Source organism: Chlorocebus sabaeus, chromosome 20 (assembly GCF_047675955.1).
Source record: "Chlorocebus sabaeus isolate Y175 chromosome 20, mChlSab1.0.hap1, whole genome shotgun sequence".
NCBI lineage: Eukaryota > Metazoa > Chordata > Mammalia > Primates > Cercopithecidae > Chlorocebus > Chlorocebus sabaeus.
Genome location: NC_132923.1, coordinates 88,139,604 through 88,159,564, shown reverse-complemented (window position 1 = coordinate 88,159,564; position 19,961 = coordinate 88,139,604). Strand labels below are relative to the sequence as shown.

The 19,961-nt window shown below is 45.2% G+C and overlaps 1 protein-coding gene across 4 annotated transcripts in view; it reads right to left on the bottom strand.

The window, feature by feature from the left end:
• Window positions 1–19,961, bottom strand: part of LOC103224854 (AGBL carboxypeptidase 4) — a 1,478,618-nt gene that overhangs the window by 122,276 nt on the left and 1,336,381 nt on the right. For all 4 annotated transcript variants that reach the window (XM_073007314.1, XM_073007316.1, XM_073007315.1 and 1 more), the window contains exons 7-8: window positions 11,291–11,380; window positions 1,468–1,582 (exon numbers count right to left, since the gene is read on the bottom strand). In XM_073007314.1, coding sequence (XP_072863415.1) covers window positions 1,468–1,582; window positions 11,291–11,380 — 205 coding nt within the window. The remainder of the gene's footprint in view (window positions 1–1,467; window positions 1,583–11,290; window positions 11,381–19,961) is intronic.

Here is a 19,961-nt window from a genome sequence, read left to right as displayed (position 1 = left end):
ATCAGTAAAGTCATCCTTCTCATTCTCTCATATTCATCAAACACTTTTTAGGCATCTACTATGTGCTGATCCCTGCTGCTAGGCATGAGGGACACAAGGGCCATTAAGGTTCAGTCTCCACCCTCCAGTAGCTTTAAGGACAGCGGAGGACATGCAGTGGAACAAGAGTTGTTCGATAACCAGGCCTGCTTGCTACAGTGGCTCATGCCTAGCTACTTGGAAGGCTGCAGTGGGAGGGTCATTTGAATCCAGGAGGTCAAGGCTGCAGTGAGCCATGATTGCACAACTGCACTCCAACTTGGGCGATGGAGCACAACCCTGTCTCAAACAAATAAACAAATACACAAACAAATAAATAACCAGGCCTGTGAGAACTCAGAGAAGAGAGTGGCCAATTCTGTTTGGGGTTTAAGGGGATGTTTTCCAGAATAAGGAACATGAACTAAGTTGCAAAGAATTAATCGGATGAAGAAGGGATGAGGGGTTTCTGGTGAGCAGGCAGCCTGTATGAAAGTAAGGTATCAGGAACCAATAGGACATGTCTGGGGAACTGGGCTTTGCTCAGTGCAGCTACAGCACCTGTTCTAGGAGGAGAGGAGAAGAGGTGAGGCAAGATGGTGGACACACAGGCAGCAGGGCAGACAATGCCTTGCATGCAAAGCTGGGGGGTCTGAATGTCATCTTGAAAGTCTTGGGCCTAAAGAGCTTGAAAACTGTATAATTTGGATGGTGAAGTTAGTCAATGATTTATGGGCTGTGTGACTTTGGGCAAGTCAGTTACCTTAATGTGAAATAAGGGCAATAACACTATCTATCTCAAATGAGCCATTGTTCTTTTGGCAGATAATCTTCTGGGCAGTGGAATTTTAGGCTGTAAATTATGGTGCTAAGCCAGGAGAAAGGGAGTTCAAGATTTGAGTGCATGAGTGAGTGTGGGGCTGGCTGGTATGCCAACAATGAAGAGAAATGCTGTTCAGATGTCCTGGGATTCTATTCTCCTTCATCGATATTCTCCAAGAAGAAACACAACAAAAGAGTCATCATTATAACTACCACACGATATTCTGCAAAGCACATTCCTTCCCACCATTTCTTTTGAAGCTCTCACAACTGCCCTTTCAGGTAAGTAATTATTGTCTCCATTATGCAAGAGGAACTGAGCATCAGAGAGGGAAAAGTGGATCCCCCAAGGTTATACAAAAAGTAGATGCCAAAACTGAAAACAGGTCTCCTGATTCCTGGCCCAGTGAGCTCTCCAGAAAACCCCAGCAAGTGACCTTAGGTGGCTGTGCATGAAACAGCCAAAGCTAATTAACCACATTCTCAAGAGCCAGGGAGAAACTTTCTCTAATGAACTCATGGGCAGCCTCAAAATTCTTCCTTAAAAAATATATCCCATATTTTTTCTTGCTTCCGTACCACCATCCTATGACTACCTGCTTCCAAGCATTCTCCCCAGTTGCTTACCTGTAATTGCCCAGGTAGACTCCATCAGGATTGAGCATTGGTGCGATCTTGAAGACCAGGTATTCTCGGAGGACACGGGCAATAGGGTGCTGGCTTACGAGGAAGTCAATGATCCCTAGGGAAAGAGAAGAGTCAGGTTTAACAACAAAGCATTTCAAGAAGAAGGAAACACATTTTTCTCAGCTTGGAAAATAAGAGGAGCTCAATAGGTGATTTTGGCCTGTGTTGTTATTGGCCACTGTGGGTGTGTGGTTATAGACTACGTGTTATCTGTATAAAATATATTTACAAATACATTTGCATTTCCAAGAGACAGTTGACGACGTAACATTGAAGCCCATGGGCAGTAGGGAGAGAGCATTTCCTGCTGTAGAGAACTGGGAGGGCTTCCGAGAATGATGACATTTGAGCTGTGCTTTGAGAGCCCACCGAGTTTCGTCAGACAGAGATGGGGAGAGGTGGGCCAGCACTATACAGTGAACTAAGAGATGCTTTCTAATAGGCACACTTAGTTAAACATTGACATCAGATGTGATAATCACAGGGTCGAGGTCCTTAGGGATTTAAACGCTCATTTAGCTGATAGGCACATCAAGAAGCAGAGAGGAAAAGCATTTCAGCCAAAGTCACATGAGCAGAAGGAGGTTTCTTTCATGTATCCCAAATGTGCTTGTTTCCCTATTTTGAAGATCCTCTGTTCCAGGATTCCAGGGATGATTGCCCTCCCGGCTTCTCACTGGCACTAAAATCACCCTGCCTTCCAGTCACCAAATTTAGAAATTTGTCTCCATGACATTTTTCCTACTGCCAGGCAGTCCCCATGTCCCTTTCTTGAATGGAGCAAATCTTCCCCTCTTCTCCATCCCACTGCCTGTCTTCTAACCCAGGCTACCATCACACCTGGCCTGGATAACAGCCACCACCTCTGAAATGAGCCCTCATCGCAGCAGCCAGAAGGATCTTCTGAAAGTGTGAATCTGATCCTGTCACTCCCTCCTTGATATCCTTCTGGTTACAGCCTGCATCTACCCATAGAAGAGGGGTGAGAAAACAAATAACTCTCTTATCTCCCCCACGTTTCTACTCTTTCATCAGATACCTGAAAAAGAAAATGGGCAAAATGGCACTCTAGCATTCCATGAAATTACTATAATGCCAGAAAATGATAGGAGAATGACAAACCCTCCCACAATACAGACGTGGGGCCCCATTCCTGTTGGAGAGAGCAAGAAAGGCATCAAGAAGGAAACCTTTGAGCTAAGCCCTGTCAGAAAGGTAGGTTTTGACAGATGGCAGGAGGAAGGCAGCAGGGTAACTAAGAACAAGTGCCCAGTGCAGGCACTCAGCTCTTGGAATGATAACTCACTCCAGAGCACATTCCAGAGCTTCTGTGACCGGTGAGGGACATCTCAGACTTTTCATTAGGCCAAGGTTGAGAATCCATAGGCAGCCGAAAGCCAGTTGGACATCATTTACTTCTCGGCTAACGCGGCAGTAGACCAGATGCCCTAATTTATTTGTTGGTCCTCATATTAAAGCTGCAGTTTGCCAGTAAACAGGCAGGGTAATGATGCCAGGCGCCCTTGTTAGGGGCTAATAATTGCTTAATCTGTCCACTAATTGACCCCGGCTCCCGGGGTGGCCCTCCATCAAGGAGCCAGCCCACGCTCAGGGCCTGGCCACACTGCCTCAGAGAATGGCTTCTGGAAATGGAGTAGCTTATTGTGATCCATCCTCCTTCACAGATGAACAGATTAATTGGGCTGCCAATTAGGCAGCTAATAAAAGAATGAGAGAAAACAAAGGCAGACCAGAGGCTGCAGCTGCCCAGAGCTCCCTCTCCTAGGGTGGGTGTGGGGCAAGGAGAGGGGAGGTTTTAGACTCATCTGTTGGTTTGAGGTCAGATACAATTCAAAATCATTCCCATTCATCAGGAAATAAGGAGATCTTTCTTTTCTTTTACTTTTTTATTTATTATTATTATTATTTTTTTGTGGTGGGAGAGGAGTATGAGGAAGACTGTGAGGGCATGTAAGAGTGGAGAGAAAATGCCATCCTTGGCCAAGGGCCAAAAGCACTGGATGGACCAAGAAAGCAGAGGGACCAGGGGAGCAGAAAGTCTCAGGACCTGAGTTCAAATCTTAACTGAGTGTTAGCTAGAGAAGTTACTGACTAGCTTTCCCTGACTAGTTTTCTCTTCTTGATATAGGGATAATAATACCTAATCTGGAAGACTGTTGTGTACTTGTGTTAGAGATCCTGTGTTAGCTGCTTAACACAGTACCTGAAAATTGTGGCATGCTTCCATAAACTCACTTAGATCAAAGGTTGAAAGGCAATGGGTAGTTAAAAACAGGATTAGTTTTAGAAGTAGGAGACCTAGTCTGCGAAGTTGACTAACAATGAAATTTGGAGACAAGGATACTGAATGGCAGAAGCCAACAAATCAAAACAGAGCCTGGGTTCTAGTTTTGGCTCAGTTACTGGGTGACCTGTAGAAAGCCTCTGGGTCTATGCTTATTTTTAAAATTAGGAGAAAGAACTAAATAATTCTCAAGGATACATCCCACACTGACATCATATGATTCCATCTATTTTATTCCTCTCCACCAAAAGTAGAAGCATCATCTGTCAGGTGAGGAGAATAATCTCCCTCCTGCTGGAAGACGCCATCAACCTCCTTGAGATCAGCCTTTGTCCCTTCTGTAAACAAGTTTGCCAGGTCCTCTTCTTCAAGCTGATTTAATCAGGAAGCTGGGGAAAAGGCAGGTTGACAGGGAGGTTGGAAGCCAGAGAGGCCAGAAGAGATGGAAAAGTGGTAGAGGATTTGATATTAAAGCTGGAAGTTAGAGGTCACTACCCTGTCCCAACTTCCCACAGACCAGGATGAACCTCTCTAGCCAAACCTCAACTGAGGCTGATATTTATTGTTAATTTTTTCTCCTAGAGTGTTTGGTTTAGGACTGGGCACATAGTAGGTGCTTACAAATGCCTATTGATGGATTGCTCCAGGAATTCATACAACTTTGACTGTGTGGGATTAGTTGAACTGATCATCACTCATTTCATTCTACAAACATTCATTGGCACACCAAATTCTGGGCATTTCAAGATGCCTAAGATGGTCCTGCCTCAGAGGGGTGCACAGTAAGGAAGCAACTCCCCACTGACTGGTAAAGGCTCTGATGGGAACAGCACATAGCTGTGGGGACCCGGCAGGGGCCTGGAAAGGGGACTTAAAAAATGAGTAGAGTGGAGCCAGATGAAAGAGGTGCCAGGATGCAGCCATAAAAAGAATAAAATCATGTCCTTTTCAGCGACATGGATGCAGCTGGAGGCCATTATCCTAAGTGAATTAACACAGAAACAGAAAACCAAATACTGCATGTTCTCACTTATAAGTGGGAGCTACACGTGGGGTGCACATGGACACCAAGGGAACCATAAACCCGGGATTCATATAGAGGGGCAGGAGGGAAGAGGCAAGGGCTGAAAAGCTACCTATCAGGTACTATGTTCACTGCTTGGGTGATGGGATCATTAGAAATCCAAACTTCAGCATCACACTATTTACCCACGTAACAAGCCTGCTAATGTATCCCCTGAATCTAAAATTTAAAAATAAAATAAAAAGAAAGGGGTGCCAGGGAAAAGTGTCCAGGCCGGGGTAAGAAAAGAGATGGTCTGTCGGTAACGAAAAGCTTTTCAATTCCAGGGCCTTGGCTTCATGGTCAAAAGCACAGACTCTGAAACTGGATCATCTGAGTTTGACGCCTCTCTCTGCCAGTCATTTGCTGTGTGGCCTTAACGTCCCAGTTCCCCAGGTTCCTCATCAATTACAAAGGGGAGAATAAGAATTACTTCTGGGTTCTTGTGAGGATTTACATGAGATGATATAAGCAAAGTGGTACACAGTAAATGTATACATGCATTGTTTTCATCATTGCTCTTTATTGGCTTGCTGTAGGCATGGGAATGGAGAGATGAACAAGGATTTGCTGTTCCAGCTGAAAAAACCTGAAGGGGACTATAGAGCTATTGCCAGGTTTTCAGCCTGGGTCAGATATGGTCTTTGGAGAGCTCCGTCTGGCTGCAGCATGGAATGCTGCTTAGAGGCAAGGAATACTGCAGGGCAGGGCCTCCTGAAGGCAAGACAGAGGTGGAGGTAGGGTGCAGGCATAGCAGAGACAGCTGGCAGAGGTAAAGCAGCCTTCTGTCAGGAACCAGGGTGGAACATGGTAGTGACCTGCAGGGGCTCTGCAGCAGCCAAGGCCCAGAGAGTCATGAGGTGCAGTGGGTGGAAAGCAAACAGTGTGGATAGATGGTGCCACCAATGATATGATGATTTGCCTGCTACCCTGAGAGCATCAGAACTCTTTGCTGAAAGCACCCAATCTTGAGGAACATAAATGAGTTTAAGTTTCTGGCCCCTGGCAGGAAGGGGCCTCAAAATAGAAACTGAATTCAGTTATAGAAAAAGAAGAAAGTTACATTTCCTGCACTTCTCTTTCGGGATTGAGGCTTACTTCAACTTACACTGTGGTTTAAGTCTGTCTTCCCTCCAGGCCATGAGCTCCAAGACAGCAGAAACAGGTCTCCTTTCTTTGCCACTGTATTTTTAGTGCCCAGCTCAGTGCCTGGCACAGGGAAAGTACTCAAGACCTATGTATGAAGTGAGTGAATAAAGATCGACCCATGACTAACTACTGTACATTCATTAGCCGGACTGACTTGTAATTCTATTGGCTCCATTTCACAGACTGGGAAAGAAAGTCAGGGTGTGGCATCACTTGCTGAGTGCCTCACAGGAACCTAGTTGGGATTCAGACCCAGTTCTGCTGGCTTCAGAGCAGTGCTCCGTCCATGAAGACAAGATGCAAAGAGCAAGGAGTCTATTTGCATGTGATTTGTGGAATAATTTGCATATGCCTGCATGATTTTCTCTCTAGAGAATTCTGTGCAAAATTTATTGTTTCTGTTATCTGTTCAGAGGCAGCATACTGTAGTGGGAAGAGCCAAGGTTTGAAGCAAGACAGTTTGAGGTCTCTGCTTGGCCCAGTGTGTGATTTGCACAATAGCAGCCACTCTAGGCCCTCCCTTGACCTGGCACAGGACCCCTGTCTGCCCTCAGCTGAGTCCAAGGGCCTCGAATTATGGACTCAAGGGAGTCTGCCCCTGATGACCCTAAAGTTCACAGAGTATAAGTCCTCACCCTCCTGCTCCCAACTCTGCCCATTTCACAGATGAAGAGACAGAAGCCTAGAAAAGTGAAAGGCCCCGTCACAAACCCTTAGTGGATGTAGCACCACACCTATAGTGGGAAGCTGTTTGGGATATTGAGGAGAAGAGGAAGAACAGGTGAAGAAGAGAGGTGGGAGGAAAGCAGAATGGGGGAGGAGCAAAGGTCACTACCTCATTTACAGGAAGTACGAAGCTGTGCTTGGTCCCAGTGTCTGGAGATATTGGTAGTTATGAGAGCATGGTGTGTGCGTGTGTGTGTGTGTGTGTGTGCGTGTGCACAATCCTCCTTCCTCCTCTTACTCCCACAAAATAACCCTGAGGAGTGAACTTCTGGGAGAGGGCCAGCTCTTTGTCTCCATAGTCTAGGCCCTGATGGGCACCTTGGCATGTAGCAGCAGGGCTCAGGCTGGGAGGCAGGCGATCTGGACCTAGTCCCCACTCCACCACAAACTTACCAGGTGACATCCAGTGAATCCCTGGACTGTTCTGAAAATAAGAGCTGAGAGCTGCCTAGTGACCTGGTGGAATTTCTGTGGAAGAGCGAAGGTGAAGAGGGGTGTGTGGGTACTGGTCAGGCACCTATCTGTGCCTGGTGCTGACCCACCATTGACCTACATTATCTCATGAAACTCTCTCAAGCAGCCCCTTGAGAAAGACATTGCTGTCCCCATTTTGCAGGTCAGGAAATAGGGGCTATGAGAGGCAAGGACTTAGAAAAGTCCCCTAGCTAGATGGAATTAGTAGGCTCAAACTCAGGCCCATCAAACTCCAAAGCCACAGCTGTGCCCACTTCCCCTGCTGCCCTCCAGAGCGTGGCGTGGCTCCCCACAGTAGCATTTCATAAGTGCTGGTTTCATTAATTCAACGATAAAGGGTCTGGAGAGGACAAAGTACTCTACAGATGGAAATTTTCAATGAAAGTTGGCCCCAAAGTCCCAGGAAGAGTCAGTGAAAGAGCATACACTTGACCAGGAGTCAGAAACAAGGTCAACAAGGTCTAGGTCTGGTTCAGGCCAAGCTCCTGGCTTGCAAGGTGACCCTCCAGGTGAGCAGAGCTCAGCTAATGGCACTCTCAGGAAGGTGACGAGGAAGAGTTGAGGCCCACAGTCTGGGAGGCCCACACCTGGGTTTGGTTCAGAGAAGGATTAGAGGAACCACGTACAAAGTGCCTCACGGAGGCCCTGGCACCGGCCACGCGCTCCATTAGTGCTAGCTCCTCCCCTACTACTGGAACTTATTTAGTGCTTTCTCTATTCCAGACACCATGCTAAATGCTCGATGGATATGAACTGTGTCCGTCTTCACAACAACCCTGTGAGGCAGGATTTCTATTATTATTTCCCTTTTGAGATAAAAGAACTGAGGCATAAGGAGATTTTCTGGTTTTCCCAAGGTTACACTGTAGTAAGGGGAGGAGCTGCAATTCATGCTTAGCAGCGTAGCAGCTTGAGGGATGGCGCTCTCACATGACTGGCCACAGGGCCACACGGGAGCTCCTCTGACCTCTCCCATGGTCACTGGAGAACAGGATAGTTTGGCCTCACAGAGGTCATGAGCAGCGTTTGGGGTAGCAGAGTAAGCATCCTACCAACAAGCAGAGTCTTGAGGAATCTGAGCCCTGCCACCCTTACTGCCACCCCTTCTAGAGCTATGTGGCGACAGGACTTCACTCTACTCCCAGCAGCACATGCATCAGCAGCTCGGCGGCAAGAATCGTGGTCCCAGCCAGATTGTCACAACTGGCCTCACATGCCTGTTCCCTGCTCAAGGTCACTGAGCCAGTTAATGTGGAAGAGTTAACAGAACTGAAGGTATCTCAGCATCTGTCCACACCTTGGACCTGCCTGCTATCCCCAGAAGAAGGTGGGCTGATGGGGGCTGAGGGATGATGGACAAGTTTAGGACTATGACTGAGGAAGAAACCCCCAGCTGTGCCCTGTGGGGCTGTGATCGGGCTGTCTACATGTAGCTGAGACACCCTCAGGAAAGACCATGCCTCAGTCCTACATTAGTAAAGTGGGGTAATGATGCCTCTTACACTGCCTCAAGGAAGTATGAATTGTGTGTCTCATGGGGCAGATACAGAGGCAGGGAAAGATGAGAAACAGGACTGGGGAGATGGACTCCAGAACCACACTTATGGTGAATTAGTCGTGTGACTTTGGGTAAGCCATTGTACTTCCCTGAGGCTCCGTATCCCGATCTGTAAAATGCACATCAATTGTTGTGGGGTGGTCAGAACTCTGAGTTTTTTCAGGTACAAGACTTCACCTTCTAGTAGTTCCCATCCCTGAGTGCGACAAGGGAGCATGTACACCCTTGGGAGTTAGCTAGACCTAGGTTAAAAGCCCCACTCCACTATTTAATGACTGTGTAACCTTGAGGCTGCTCTTTGTGAGTTCAACACAGCATTTGTTCCTCACAGCAGCCCCATAAGATGAACAAGATAACCCCATTTGACAGATGTGGAAAATGACAGTTGGAGACCAGTCCTAGACCTTATACAGCTTGTGGTTTAAAGGGGGAAAAACAAATATAAGTCAAGTATATGATAATAAATCAGGGCAATAGAGATGACCATTATCAATAAAGATGATGGCCGTCTTTAGATCCACAATGCAGGCACAACGCAGGTGGCAAGAGGGAGTGGACCAGGGGAGCCCACAGTGGGGGCACTTAAAATTAACCCTGTGAGATGGACGGGGCTTGCCAGGTGGCAAGGAGCAGGTGTAGGGCCTGCTAGGCGGAGGGAGCAGCAGGTGTAAAGGTGCACTGGTCAAGAGAAGACTGCTCACTCAAGGTTTCAGCTATGTGGAGCTGAGTGTATGAGGCTGAGGCCAGAGAACCAGGTGAGAGCCAGATGTCAGAGGGCTGGGAATATCATGCCTGGGAGTTGGAGTTTATTTTGAGAAGCCAGCAGGCAGGCATTGAAAGACTCTGTCAAGGAATAGACATTTATTGAAAACCTACAGAACGCCATTAAGTGTATTAACTCAGCACCATCCAAAGATTCCCTTTTAGTAAACAGGGTCATCAGAGAGCACCTGAGATCCATTCAATTCCTCCCTGCCTCAGTCCTTATCTGTGAAATGGGATAGTGACCCTGCTCTCTGTCTACTGCCCACAGGAGAGGTGAGCACGGGGTCTGGGCTCCTAGAGATGAACATATTGATGGTAAGTCTACTGTCTTTTTACAAACAAGGACAAAGCAGTTACATCCAATCAGCTGGGGGAAGAGATCTGCTGCCAAGTTTAGTAACTGACAGATGGCTGCAAGTAAAGGGGTTGGTAAACCCAGGAGGGACCTCAAGGGTTACTGCAAGGACAATGCTGGGGAGGAGGAAGGCCAAAGTGAGAATGCTAAGGAGTCGGCTGTAGCGACTGGAGCCTCAGCCATGCATCTTACAAGCTGCTTGGCTTTGGGCAAGTCACTGCCTCCCTGAAACTCCGTCTCCTCATCTGAAAAAAAGAGGAAGGCAATCGTGCCTAACTAAAGCGTTGTAAGAATACGAACTGGGAAAATAAAGCCCATATTTATTTGCACAGTGCTTGATAGTTTACTAAGCAGATTACCTGCTTCATCTTCTCAGATTCCCATGGGGAAGGAGGTAACATCTGCTGAGTGCCTGCTGTGTGCCAGGCACAGGACTGGGTATGCTGTTTACGTTCATCTCATGCCAGCTTCATAACAACCTGCCTGGGTAGTATTGTTTTATATTTGAGGAAACTGAAGTCACAGTGCTGGAACGTGGCACAGCCAATACCTGACCTCAAGATTGCCTGATTTCAAATCCTCAGAGGCTTCCACTGCAGTGTGCCACCTCCCTTGAGTTATAGAACCTCCACAGGCGTTTCATATCTCTTTGACCTCATGGTCACTTTGAGATTAAAATGAGATAAATTACTTAACTTCTCTAAACTTCAGCTTGCTCAACAATATACATATATATTGCTGACTATAGCTGACTAATTAAATATAGTATGAATGAAATGTTTAATAATAAGAGTGCAATTATAAAGAGGAACACTTGAGAATAAAGACTATGACTTACTTGCCTCTGGTTGTCTGATGCCACGTGTGCTTACTCTTGGCAGGTATTTCAAAAGTTGTTTAAGTGAATGATTGAATGAATGAGTGAAGAGATAGTTCTCAGTCATTACCTCCCATTTCACAGCCCTTCTGCCAACATACACATTGATCTAGGGCCAGATTTCTTGCTGTTGTAAACCACTGGAGACAAGTAAAGCTAGGGAGTGTAGGTGATTCTGTATGGCTCTTCCTCACCACAGCACATATAAGATAACTTCACAAGATAACTTCATTCAGCCCTCCCTGTTCATTTATCCATCCATCCATCTATCCATTAATTAATTAATTAATTCATACATACATCTAGTCAATAAACATTTATTGAAATACAACCTAATGGAAATCAGGTACAACCTCTTTAAAGAAATGCATTAAATTTCCATTTAATCTTAAAATGGTTCTGCATGTGGTCACACTGTCCCAGAGATCATCACAGTGTCCCAGTTGGATGTGGGTATAGGCATAGGACACCTATGAGATCCTGCCACTCACCTTGGCACACGAATGATGAGGGTGTTTCCCCTGGGTGGACTCGACCTGTGATGAATACCACCTTCTGCTCTGCCCCTTCCCGGAGATTGTCTGTAAGATAAAATGAAAGATGGTTGCTAATGAGGGCAAGGAAAGCTGAGTCTAGTGGTTGGTGTGTGGCAGGGAACCCCAGAGGGAATGGGCTGGATGCTTAACATTTATCTCTTAAATCATTGGGTTAGAATCATTAAGTCCAGCCATTGCTGACTAATTTAATTATGTCCCTACCCAATATTAAAAGACTGCATTCCCTTTCTTTGGTGCAACTGATCATATTATATTAATATGTACTATTTACAATCATCCAAGGAAGCCACATGAGTGAAGCTGAATCCCAAATCCATTGACTGTGACCTTAGGCAACTTGTGTATCCTTTCTAAGTTTCCATTTTCTAATCTACAAACAAGGATGACAATATATCCTTGTTTATCGATTATAAACAAGGATTTTAAGAGGGTTGTTGTGATGATTAAACAGGCTTACACATTGCATAGTACACCGTAAACATTCAGCAAATGATGGAGTAGAGAAGGTGGCTATTTATATATTAGTAATAGTAGCATCTGCCATTTAATTAGCTCCTTTTGTGTTGGCACATTATATACATATATAATCCTTACAGGAACATGCTGTTAATGTGTTTTTTTCATAGAGGCAGAAACTGAGGCTTATGGAGGTTATATAACTTATTCAAGGTCACACAGCTGAAAAGTGGTGGTAGGAGCTGAGATTAGAGCCCAATCCCTTGTCTGGCCTTCATTTGCCTCTTATCTTAAACAACTAGAAAATTGGACAAAATATTCATCACAAGTATTTTCAGACATTGAACAAGGCCAATGCAAGATAATCAATGAGAGAAGGAAAATAAATGAGATATGCCCTACGATTGCCCTGACTTTTTGCCTGATGATCCCTTCTAGACTAAAGGGCAGGGAGCTATTCCTGAGCAAAGCATAGAAGCCTCACTGAGATTCAAGTTCAACAGGTAGTAGCTGGGAAATTCTGGGAGCACCAGAGATGAGGAAGCTCTGCAGAAAAAGAGTTCCAGAAATTTGTACAGGAGTCCTCTTGATTCTTTGTTGGATTCTAAGATGTGCATACATAGGGTGACTCTCCACGACGTCAGGAAAAAATGACCAGGGAGCTGTGAACTGCACAGTCCTTAGGGGTCACACAGGGCTAAGAATCGTTTGAATTCCCACAGCTAAAGAGGAAGTCCTCACTGATCATCTAAGGAGAATGAGAATTCAGATAGGCAATGTCTTAGTGGTAGGGATAAACTACTCTAGACCACCACATTCACAAAGCTTTAAAACAAGTCTCAGAAGGATCAAACTGAACAAAAGAAACTTAAATTCTTGCTGTTCAAAGTCCAACTCTCTTTCAAGGAAGACGACAAAATCCAGACAGTTAAAGCAATGTGTAATTTGCAATATCCAGCATCCAAAATTATTAGACATGCAGAAAAGTAGGAAAATGTGGCTCCAAATCAGAACTCAAGCTCTTTCTGTCTCTACGGAAGTCTAATTTGTATAATAAAGTTGAACTATTGTGCAAAGATATCATCAGACAAAAGCAACAGCCAAGGATGGCATTCCCAGTAAGAAACGTCTAGGGAAGGATACTCAGCAGTGGGCAGAAGAAGGGCTGATTGATACAGAACACAACAATTACCTGAAGGAAACTTAGAAAGGAACATTGAGAGAGGCTGAACTGAAGGATTTTATCAATGTTTGAGGACAATCTGGAGGGAGAGAATAGAAATAATTAATAGGCTTTCTCCTTCTGAAATGCTGGAGACATGCTATTTTGAACGTGGTTCTTTATCCCAACAGTCAATGAACCAATGTCAGAGATGAAACTAAAAATATTAACCCTATTAAATCTGGTTCTAAAGGCTTGGGACTTGCTTGTCCATTGGGATGATCAGTATGGGTGGAGTCACTGCTTCCCCTGAAATGCAGCAAGAAATATCATGGAACCAAAATATAGTCTTGAGAACTCACTCTGCTCAGCTCTGTGCTAGGCACCTTTAGGAACAAAGGGAGAGAGAGAAAGCTCACCTGCCCTGAAGAAGTTTATTATTTAAAGAGGAATTCGACACCTAAACATTCCCTGGACTGAATATAAGCTCCTCAAGGAAAAAACTGCGACTTCCATGGGTGTATGGCTAATGTCTTTCCCAGGACCCTGCAGGGAGTAGGTGCTCAAGGACTGACTATTGAATTAATAAACAAAAATACTTGTGTAGATGATGGTTTATAAAGAAATATAGGCTCATATTGTTATTTAATCTTTATCATGCCTCTGTGAGGTGGACAGTATTAATTCTATTTTATGGGTGAGGAAATGAGGCTCACAGAAGGAAGGGACATGCTGAAGGTCATTCAGCTAGCAGTGGTAGAGTTAAGTCCCAGCACCCAGCCAGTGGCCCTTTCACTACCCTGTTTCATTCTGGATCCACTAATAACAATAGAAGATCCCCCTTCTACTGCATTTCCATCTACAATTTACACAAGAGAGCTTGATTTTATCTTATTATGATGGAAATTGAGCTGCTGTCTTAGTATTTATATCGCTTTTTCACTTAAAAAAAATCACCAAGCCCTTTTAAAAAACACTGTCTAACACTGACCCCATCTATCCCAGCAGTCCAGAAATGATAAATGGCACTAGGGAGGCCCTTGGTGAAGGCTAACTTTATGGATGTCTCCCCTGACCCAGTACCAAGTCAATTGCATTCAACATTTCTGCTGACCACAGGGAAATGCAAAATGGGCATTCTATTTGCACACTAATTTTACTGAGCCCTTGCGTCTTCATAAAATGATAACATGGGGCTAATAAAAATCAAGCATCTCGGGTGCTAATATAAGCAAATGTTGATGTAGGCAGGTAACAAATTGCTTTGTCATTTAGAAGGCCGTAAAAGAGCATTATAATCATCTTCAGGCAAAATGGATGGGTCGCCTTTGCTTAGCTTTTAGCTTTCATTTGCAAAATCAATTTAAGGTAATGTAGCAGCTCTGAGGTGATGACTACCCCACCCCTTCCTGTCACCAAATCTCCAGACTCTGTGCAAAGCCAATTAAATGTATTCTTGGTGGAGGTGGCACAGATGAAGAAGAAAGTATGCTTGAACAAAGCCAGGGTGGAACAGAATGCAAACAATGATACCAAGAACAACTCATAAGAGATGGAACAGCTAAAGAGCTCATGTAGGCTGACATGCTCAAGGGTACAAAGGCACACTCAAAAAACACTGGGGCAGCTCCCCTTGGCTCCCCAGTTAAACAGCAGGTGTTTGAAGTAACATGTGCTTTGTATGGCATCCTTAACATGCATGTGCACACACACATATACAGACACTCCTTTGTCATTACAACACTCTATCGTCTATTATTTCCTTAATCATCACATATTTATTGAATACCTATTAGATGGCCAGGCACTAGCTATTATTATTTTCATTTTACAGAAAATCAAGGGCAAGAGAGTTAAGTGATTTGCCCTAGTTCTTACAGCTAATGTGGCAGAGCCAAAGTCCCAAACCAGATAGCCTGACTCCAGAAACTGTGTTCTTAACCTCTATATTATACTGTCTTCTAGAAAGGAGGACAATATCATCCCATTGAAATGGCAATTAAGTAATATTTATGTAGTACTTATTCTTTGCCAGGCAATTTACATGCATGATATTATTTAATTCTCAAAGCAACCCAATGAAACATCTGCTATTCTTAGACTAGACTCTTATAGATTAGAAAATTGAGATACAGAAAGGTTAAATGACTTGCCTAAACTTGCATAAGTAGCAAATGTGGGAGCCAGAATTAAATGTAGGTCTTTATGATTCTCAAATTTGTGCTCTTAACTATTGTGTCATATTGACTTTTGGAGATTAAAACCACCCTATAGGGTTTTTAAAAATACATCCACAAATTCTTTGTTCATTTCCTCCTTTCAAGAGGTGGAGATGTACTCCTCTCTCCTTCAGTGTGGGCTGGATTTAGAGACTTCCTTCTAACAAATGAAATACGATAGAAGTGATGGTGTGCCACTTCTGAGATTAAGGTATAAAAAGACTGTGGCTTCCATCTTGGGTGTGATATCTCTTTCTGGAATGGCTCACCCTTGGGGAAGCCAACTGCCATGCCATAAAGGCACTCAGATAGCCTATGGAGAAGCCCACATGGTGAGGTACTAAAGTGCCCAGATAGCAGCCAAGAGGACCTGTGGTCTGCCAAAGCCATGTGAGTGCATTTGGAAGAGGATCCCGCAGTGTCAGATGACTATAGCACTGGCTGACAGCCTACTGCAACTTCACAAAAGACCTTTGCCAGAACCACCCAGCTAAGCTGTTTCCACATTCCTAACCCACAGAAATGGAGACATAATAAATATTTGCTGTCTCAAGATGCTCAATTCTAGAGTAACTTGTTAGGCAGCAATAGATAATAGACATCTCCCTGAAGATAACTATATTTATCCTAGTTGCTATGTAGAACTTAAGTAACTTTGCATCTTATCTATCGATGCTGACTTTCAGTGAAGACCAAAGCCATAATCTTGGTGCCAAGATGTGGAGAATCTCAATCTATTTGGCCAGTTACTATGGATCTGTGGCTGGTAGAGGTAGATGCCAAGAGGCCCCAAAGAGCCCTAGATGGGTCTCTGAGGACAAAAATCTCCCAGAAGTTCATATTGTCAGTTTTGTTTCCACATCCCTCCAGACAATGACTTGTCATGGGGATTAAGATGTTAATGTGAAGGAAGAAGGAAATGCTACTGGGAGGGGAATGTGGAATGCTACAATGGGTGAAGGATTTGTTGTTGTTGTTGTTGACACCTGAGTCTTTTTCATTTCCTTGACTTCATTCCTGAAGGCATGATAAAGTTAAGAAAATGCCCTACTATGGGTTTCTAAACAGACAAGTTTCAGTCTTTTCTCCAATACTCCAGGGCCCAAACAAGGTTCATAGTACTCTTAAGCTGGAGAAACAAGACATCGCAGTGGCAACAACAGCACGGTTGGCTGGTATTACTCGGAGGGCTTGCTCAGGACTGGAACAGCCCTGGCACTGGTCTCCCTGTGCCAGCACCACCCTTTCCAGTCCACCGTCTGCCTGGACACCAAAATGGTCTTTCTAAAATGCAAATAGCAGCATACCACTTCCTCTGCGTAAAACCCTTCAGCAGCTCTCTATTGTCTGCAGAGCAAGTGCAGCCCCCTCAGCCTAGACCATCCCTGTCTCTGGTAGCTGGTGGCTGCTTATCTCTCCAGCCCCTTCCACAGGCCCCAGCCTCAGCTAACACTCCTTGGTTCCCAAGACACGACATGTTCTCCCACACCTCCACACTGGGTACATGTTCTTTTCTCTTCCTAGGATGCCAGCCCCCATCTTGGCTGTCTGGCTTACTCCTACTCAGCCTTGAAGACTTGGTTCAGATGCACCTCCTCTAAGAAGGAAAGGAGGAAACTAATGTTCATCCAGGACTTGGACTGGGCCAACCTTGGTGTTAATGTTGCTGTGTTTTATCTGATTTTATTGGCAATGTGAGGATATCACTCTGTTGCTGAGATAGACAATAAAGAGGGAATAGATGCTGTGAATTATAGTAAGAACATGGCCATAGTACAGAAATTTATTGACTATAATTTTATGAGAACATATAGGTTTAGGAGACATCAATAGAGCCTTCCTGGAAGCAGTGGAGAAGTACTAAATGCATTTGGGTAGAGATGTGACTTGATGAAATTCCAGACATTCAGGGTTAGCTCTGCCTCACTGACTGATGGGGGATCCAACAAGAGGAAAGGGCTAGATGAGGGACACTGGGGAGGACGTGTTCCCTGTGTTTCTTCTGTACCCTGAGGGAGTCAAATGAAAAATCAGCTGACTTCCCTGGGTAGATGGACTGGGTCTCATAACCAGGTTCCATAGAGTATTGACTGTGAGACCTTGGGCCCATTATTTATCCACCTTGAGCCTCAGTTTCCTCACTTATAAAACGAGAATAATAATCTCTAGCTCAGAAGACAAACAATAAGCAAGAAACTTTATATCCCTGCCCATGGCTTCACCGATAATAGCAGGTGTCATTTATTGAGTGACAAGCCATGGAATGGGGTTCCTCGGCATCAGCCCTACAGGTATGTTGAACTGGAGAGCTCTTGGTTGTGGGGGTGCTGAGCTGTGCATTGTAGGATGCCCAGCAGCATCTCTTTCCTCTACCTTCTACATGCCAGTAACACCTCTCCCTCCAGTTATGACAATGAAAAACATCTTCAGACGTTACCAAGTGTCCCATGTCTCCTCAGAGGCAAAGTAGCCCCCAGTCAAGAACCGCGCTCCTACAAGAATATTATACTAGATTCAAACTGGCCTTGTCCTTAACTCTCCAAGCAAACCTTCAGTTTCCCAGACTTTATATATATTTCCCTAACTCCTCCCAAAAGCCTCTCCAGATATTTACAGACCACTGTGTCCTCACCCTCCTGTGAACTCACAGTTCACTGTCTGGACCCCTCATCTCATCATAAGTCATTTGCTGCCTTGATCAGGCAGGATCAAAAGCCACAACTCAGATCTCTTCTGCCCGATGCCCAGCATCTGCTCTGCACTTCTGAGCCTCTGGGCCATCCTGAGAAAATAGTGGTGTTGGCAAAGTTTATTTTCAGTTTCTGACTCCTTAGCATCCTCCACACCCCCATTCCCTCTCCTAGGCTCAGATCTCCCATGGCCTAAAATCTCATATCTAAGTAGTAGACTCATTATGCTTTAGGGTTAGGGATCAAATGTTCTGCCCTTGATGAGCTGGAAGAAGAGAACAGGAATTACCTTTGAAAAGAGTATGTACATGACAAAGAAATACTCCTGAAAAGAAATGAAGCATAGATTCTGGAATGTCAGGCATCAGGGACAGAAGCCTTTCTGGTGTACCTCCTCATCTTCACAAATGGATATCTTAATATGTCCTGGACATATTAAACTGCTCTTTTGTCTTTTTTTTTTTTTTTTTTTTTTTTTTGAGACGGAGTCTCCAGGCTGGAGTGCAGTGGCGTGATCTCGGCTCACTGCAAGCTCTGCCTCCCAGGTTCATGCCATTCTCCTGCCTCAGTCTCCAGAGTAGCTGGGACTACGGGCGCCCACCACTATGCCCAGCTAACTTTTTGTACTTTTTAGTAGAGATGGTGTTTCACTGTGTTAGCCAGGATGGTCTCGATCTCCTGACTTCATGATCCGCCCGCCTCGGCCTCCCAGAGTGCTGGGATTACAGGTGTGAGACACCGTGCCCAACCTCTTTTGTCTTTACAAAGCAGTAAGGATGCCTCTGACTTACAGGAGACTCACAGAGGCCATCAGAACTGCACAGCCTGTGAGATCACCAAGTAAAACATCCTTACTGTGAAGAAGAAGGGCAGAGGACCAGAAAGAATGAGGGACTTGCCCCTGGCTACACAGCTAGAGAGTAGTCCAGGCAGGTAGCAGCCTCCTCTCACTACACTGGGCTGCCTGGGGCAATGTCCATGCAGGCTGGCACCTGGAAAGTAGCCAGTGGATTCCTGCCAAAGAAGTGAAGAAAAGCTGAAAAGTGATGAGATACAGATCTGAGATACAGGCGACTTGGGCCAACTAAGGTATTGTCACCTTGATGGTCATAGGAGCAGCAGAGTTTTTCTCCCCAGACAAGCTGCTCTGTGGGCTCCAGCAGTTTCTAAAGCCCCCTTCCTCGCCATAGGGCTGGCACCTAGGCCTGGGAGCAGGTAGGTAGCCTTCCGGGGCAGGCTGATGGCAGGATAGATACGTAGGGGCAGGCTCCTTCCTCAGACAGGCTCCCTGCCCCTGTCTATCTTGATCCCAGCACCCTACAAACACCTCCAGAAAGGCAGAGCCAGAGCCACCTGCTCAGAATACCTGCTGAAGTTAGGGTTCCTGGGAAATAGACTCAGAGGCTCTGAGATTCCCATACAGGAGATTTACTGGGATTGCTCTTGGAAAGGCTTGTGAGAGGTACAAATGAATCAGAGTGGGGACAGTCTCAGCAGGGCCTTTCAACAATTCCATGAGGAGCTCTGGGCCAGAAGAGCCCTGTCTGATTGTTTGAGGAGGCAAGGGGGATGGCTCTGTGTCCTGAATCAAAAGGATACTGGATATGGCCTGCCTGCAGGGAAGGTGTAACCCCAGTCAAGGTGGAGTGCAAGTCCCAGGGAGGAACTCAGCTCTCAGCTACCAATGCTCCTGGGAACTGAGGACTCAGTCCTGAAGATGTGAGCAGTGCACACAGCATCTGTTATGCCAGCCAAGGTTGCTGAGAACAGAGCAGAGGCTCAAGATCTGAGGTTTCAGACAAGAAGGCTGAGGATAATGGACTTTCTTTTTTGTTAAATTCAGTTCATATTTTCTTACACTGACCACATGCCAAACTTTGGGCTGGTCCCTGAGAAATCAGACACTGTCCCTGCCATCCAGGAGCTCAACTGCTGTCCTACAAGAATACTTTATTCTGTAGGAGGAGAAACTGGCCAGTGGAGGAGAAATATCAGGGCTTGTGGTTATAAATTTGAATTCTAGAATCAGACAGAAGAAGCATTAAATCCAAGTCCTGCCACAGGTACCTATGTGACTT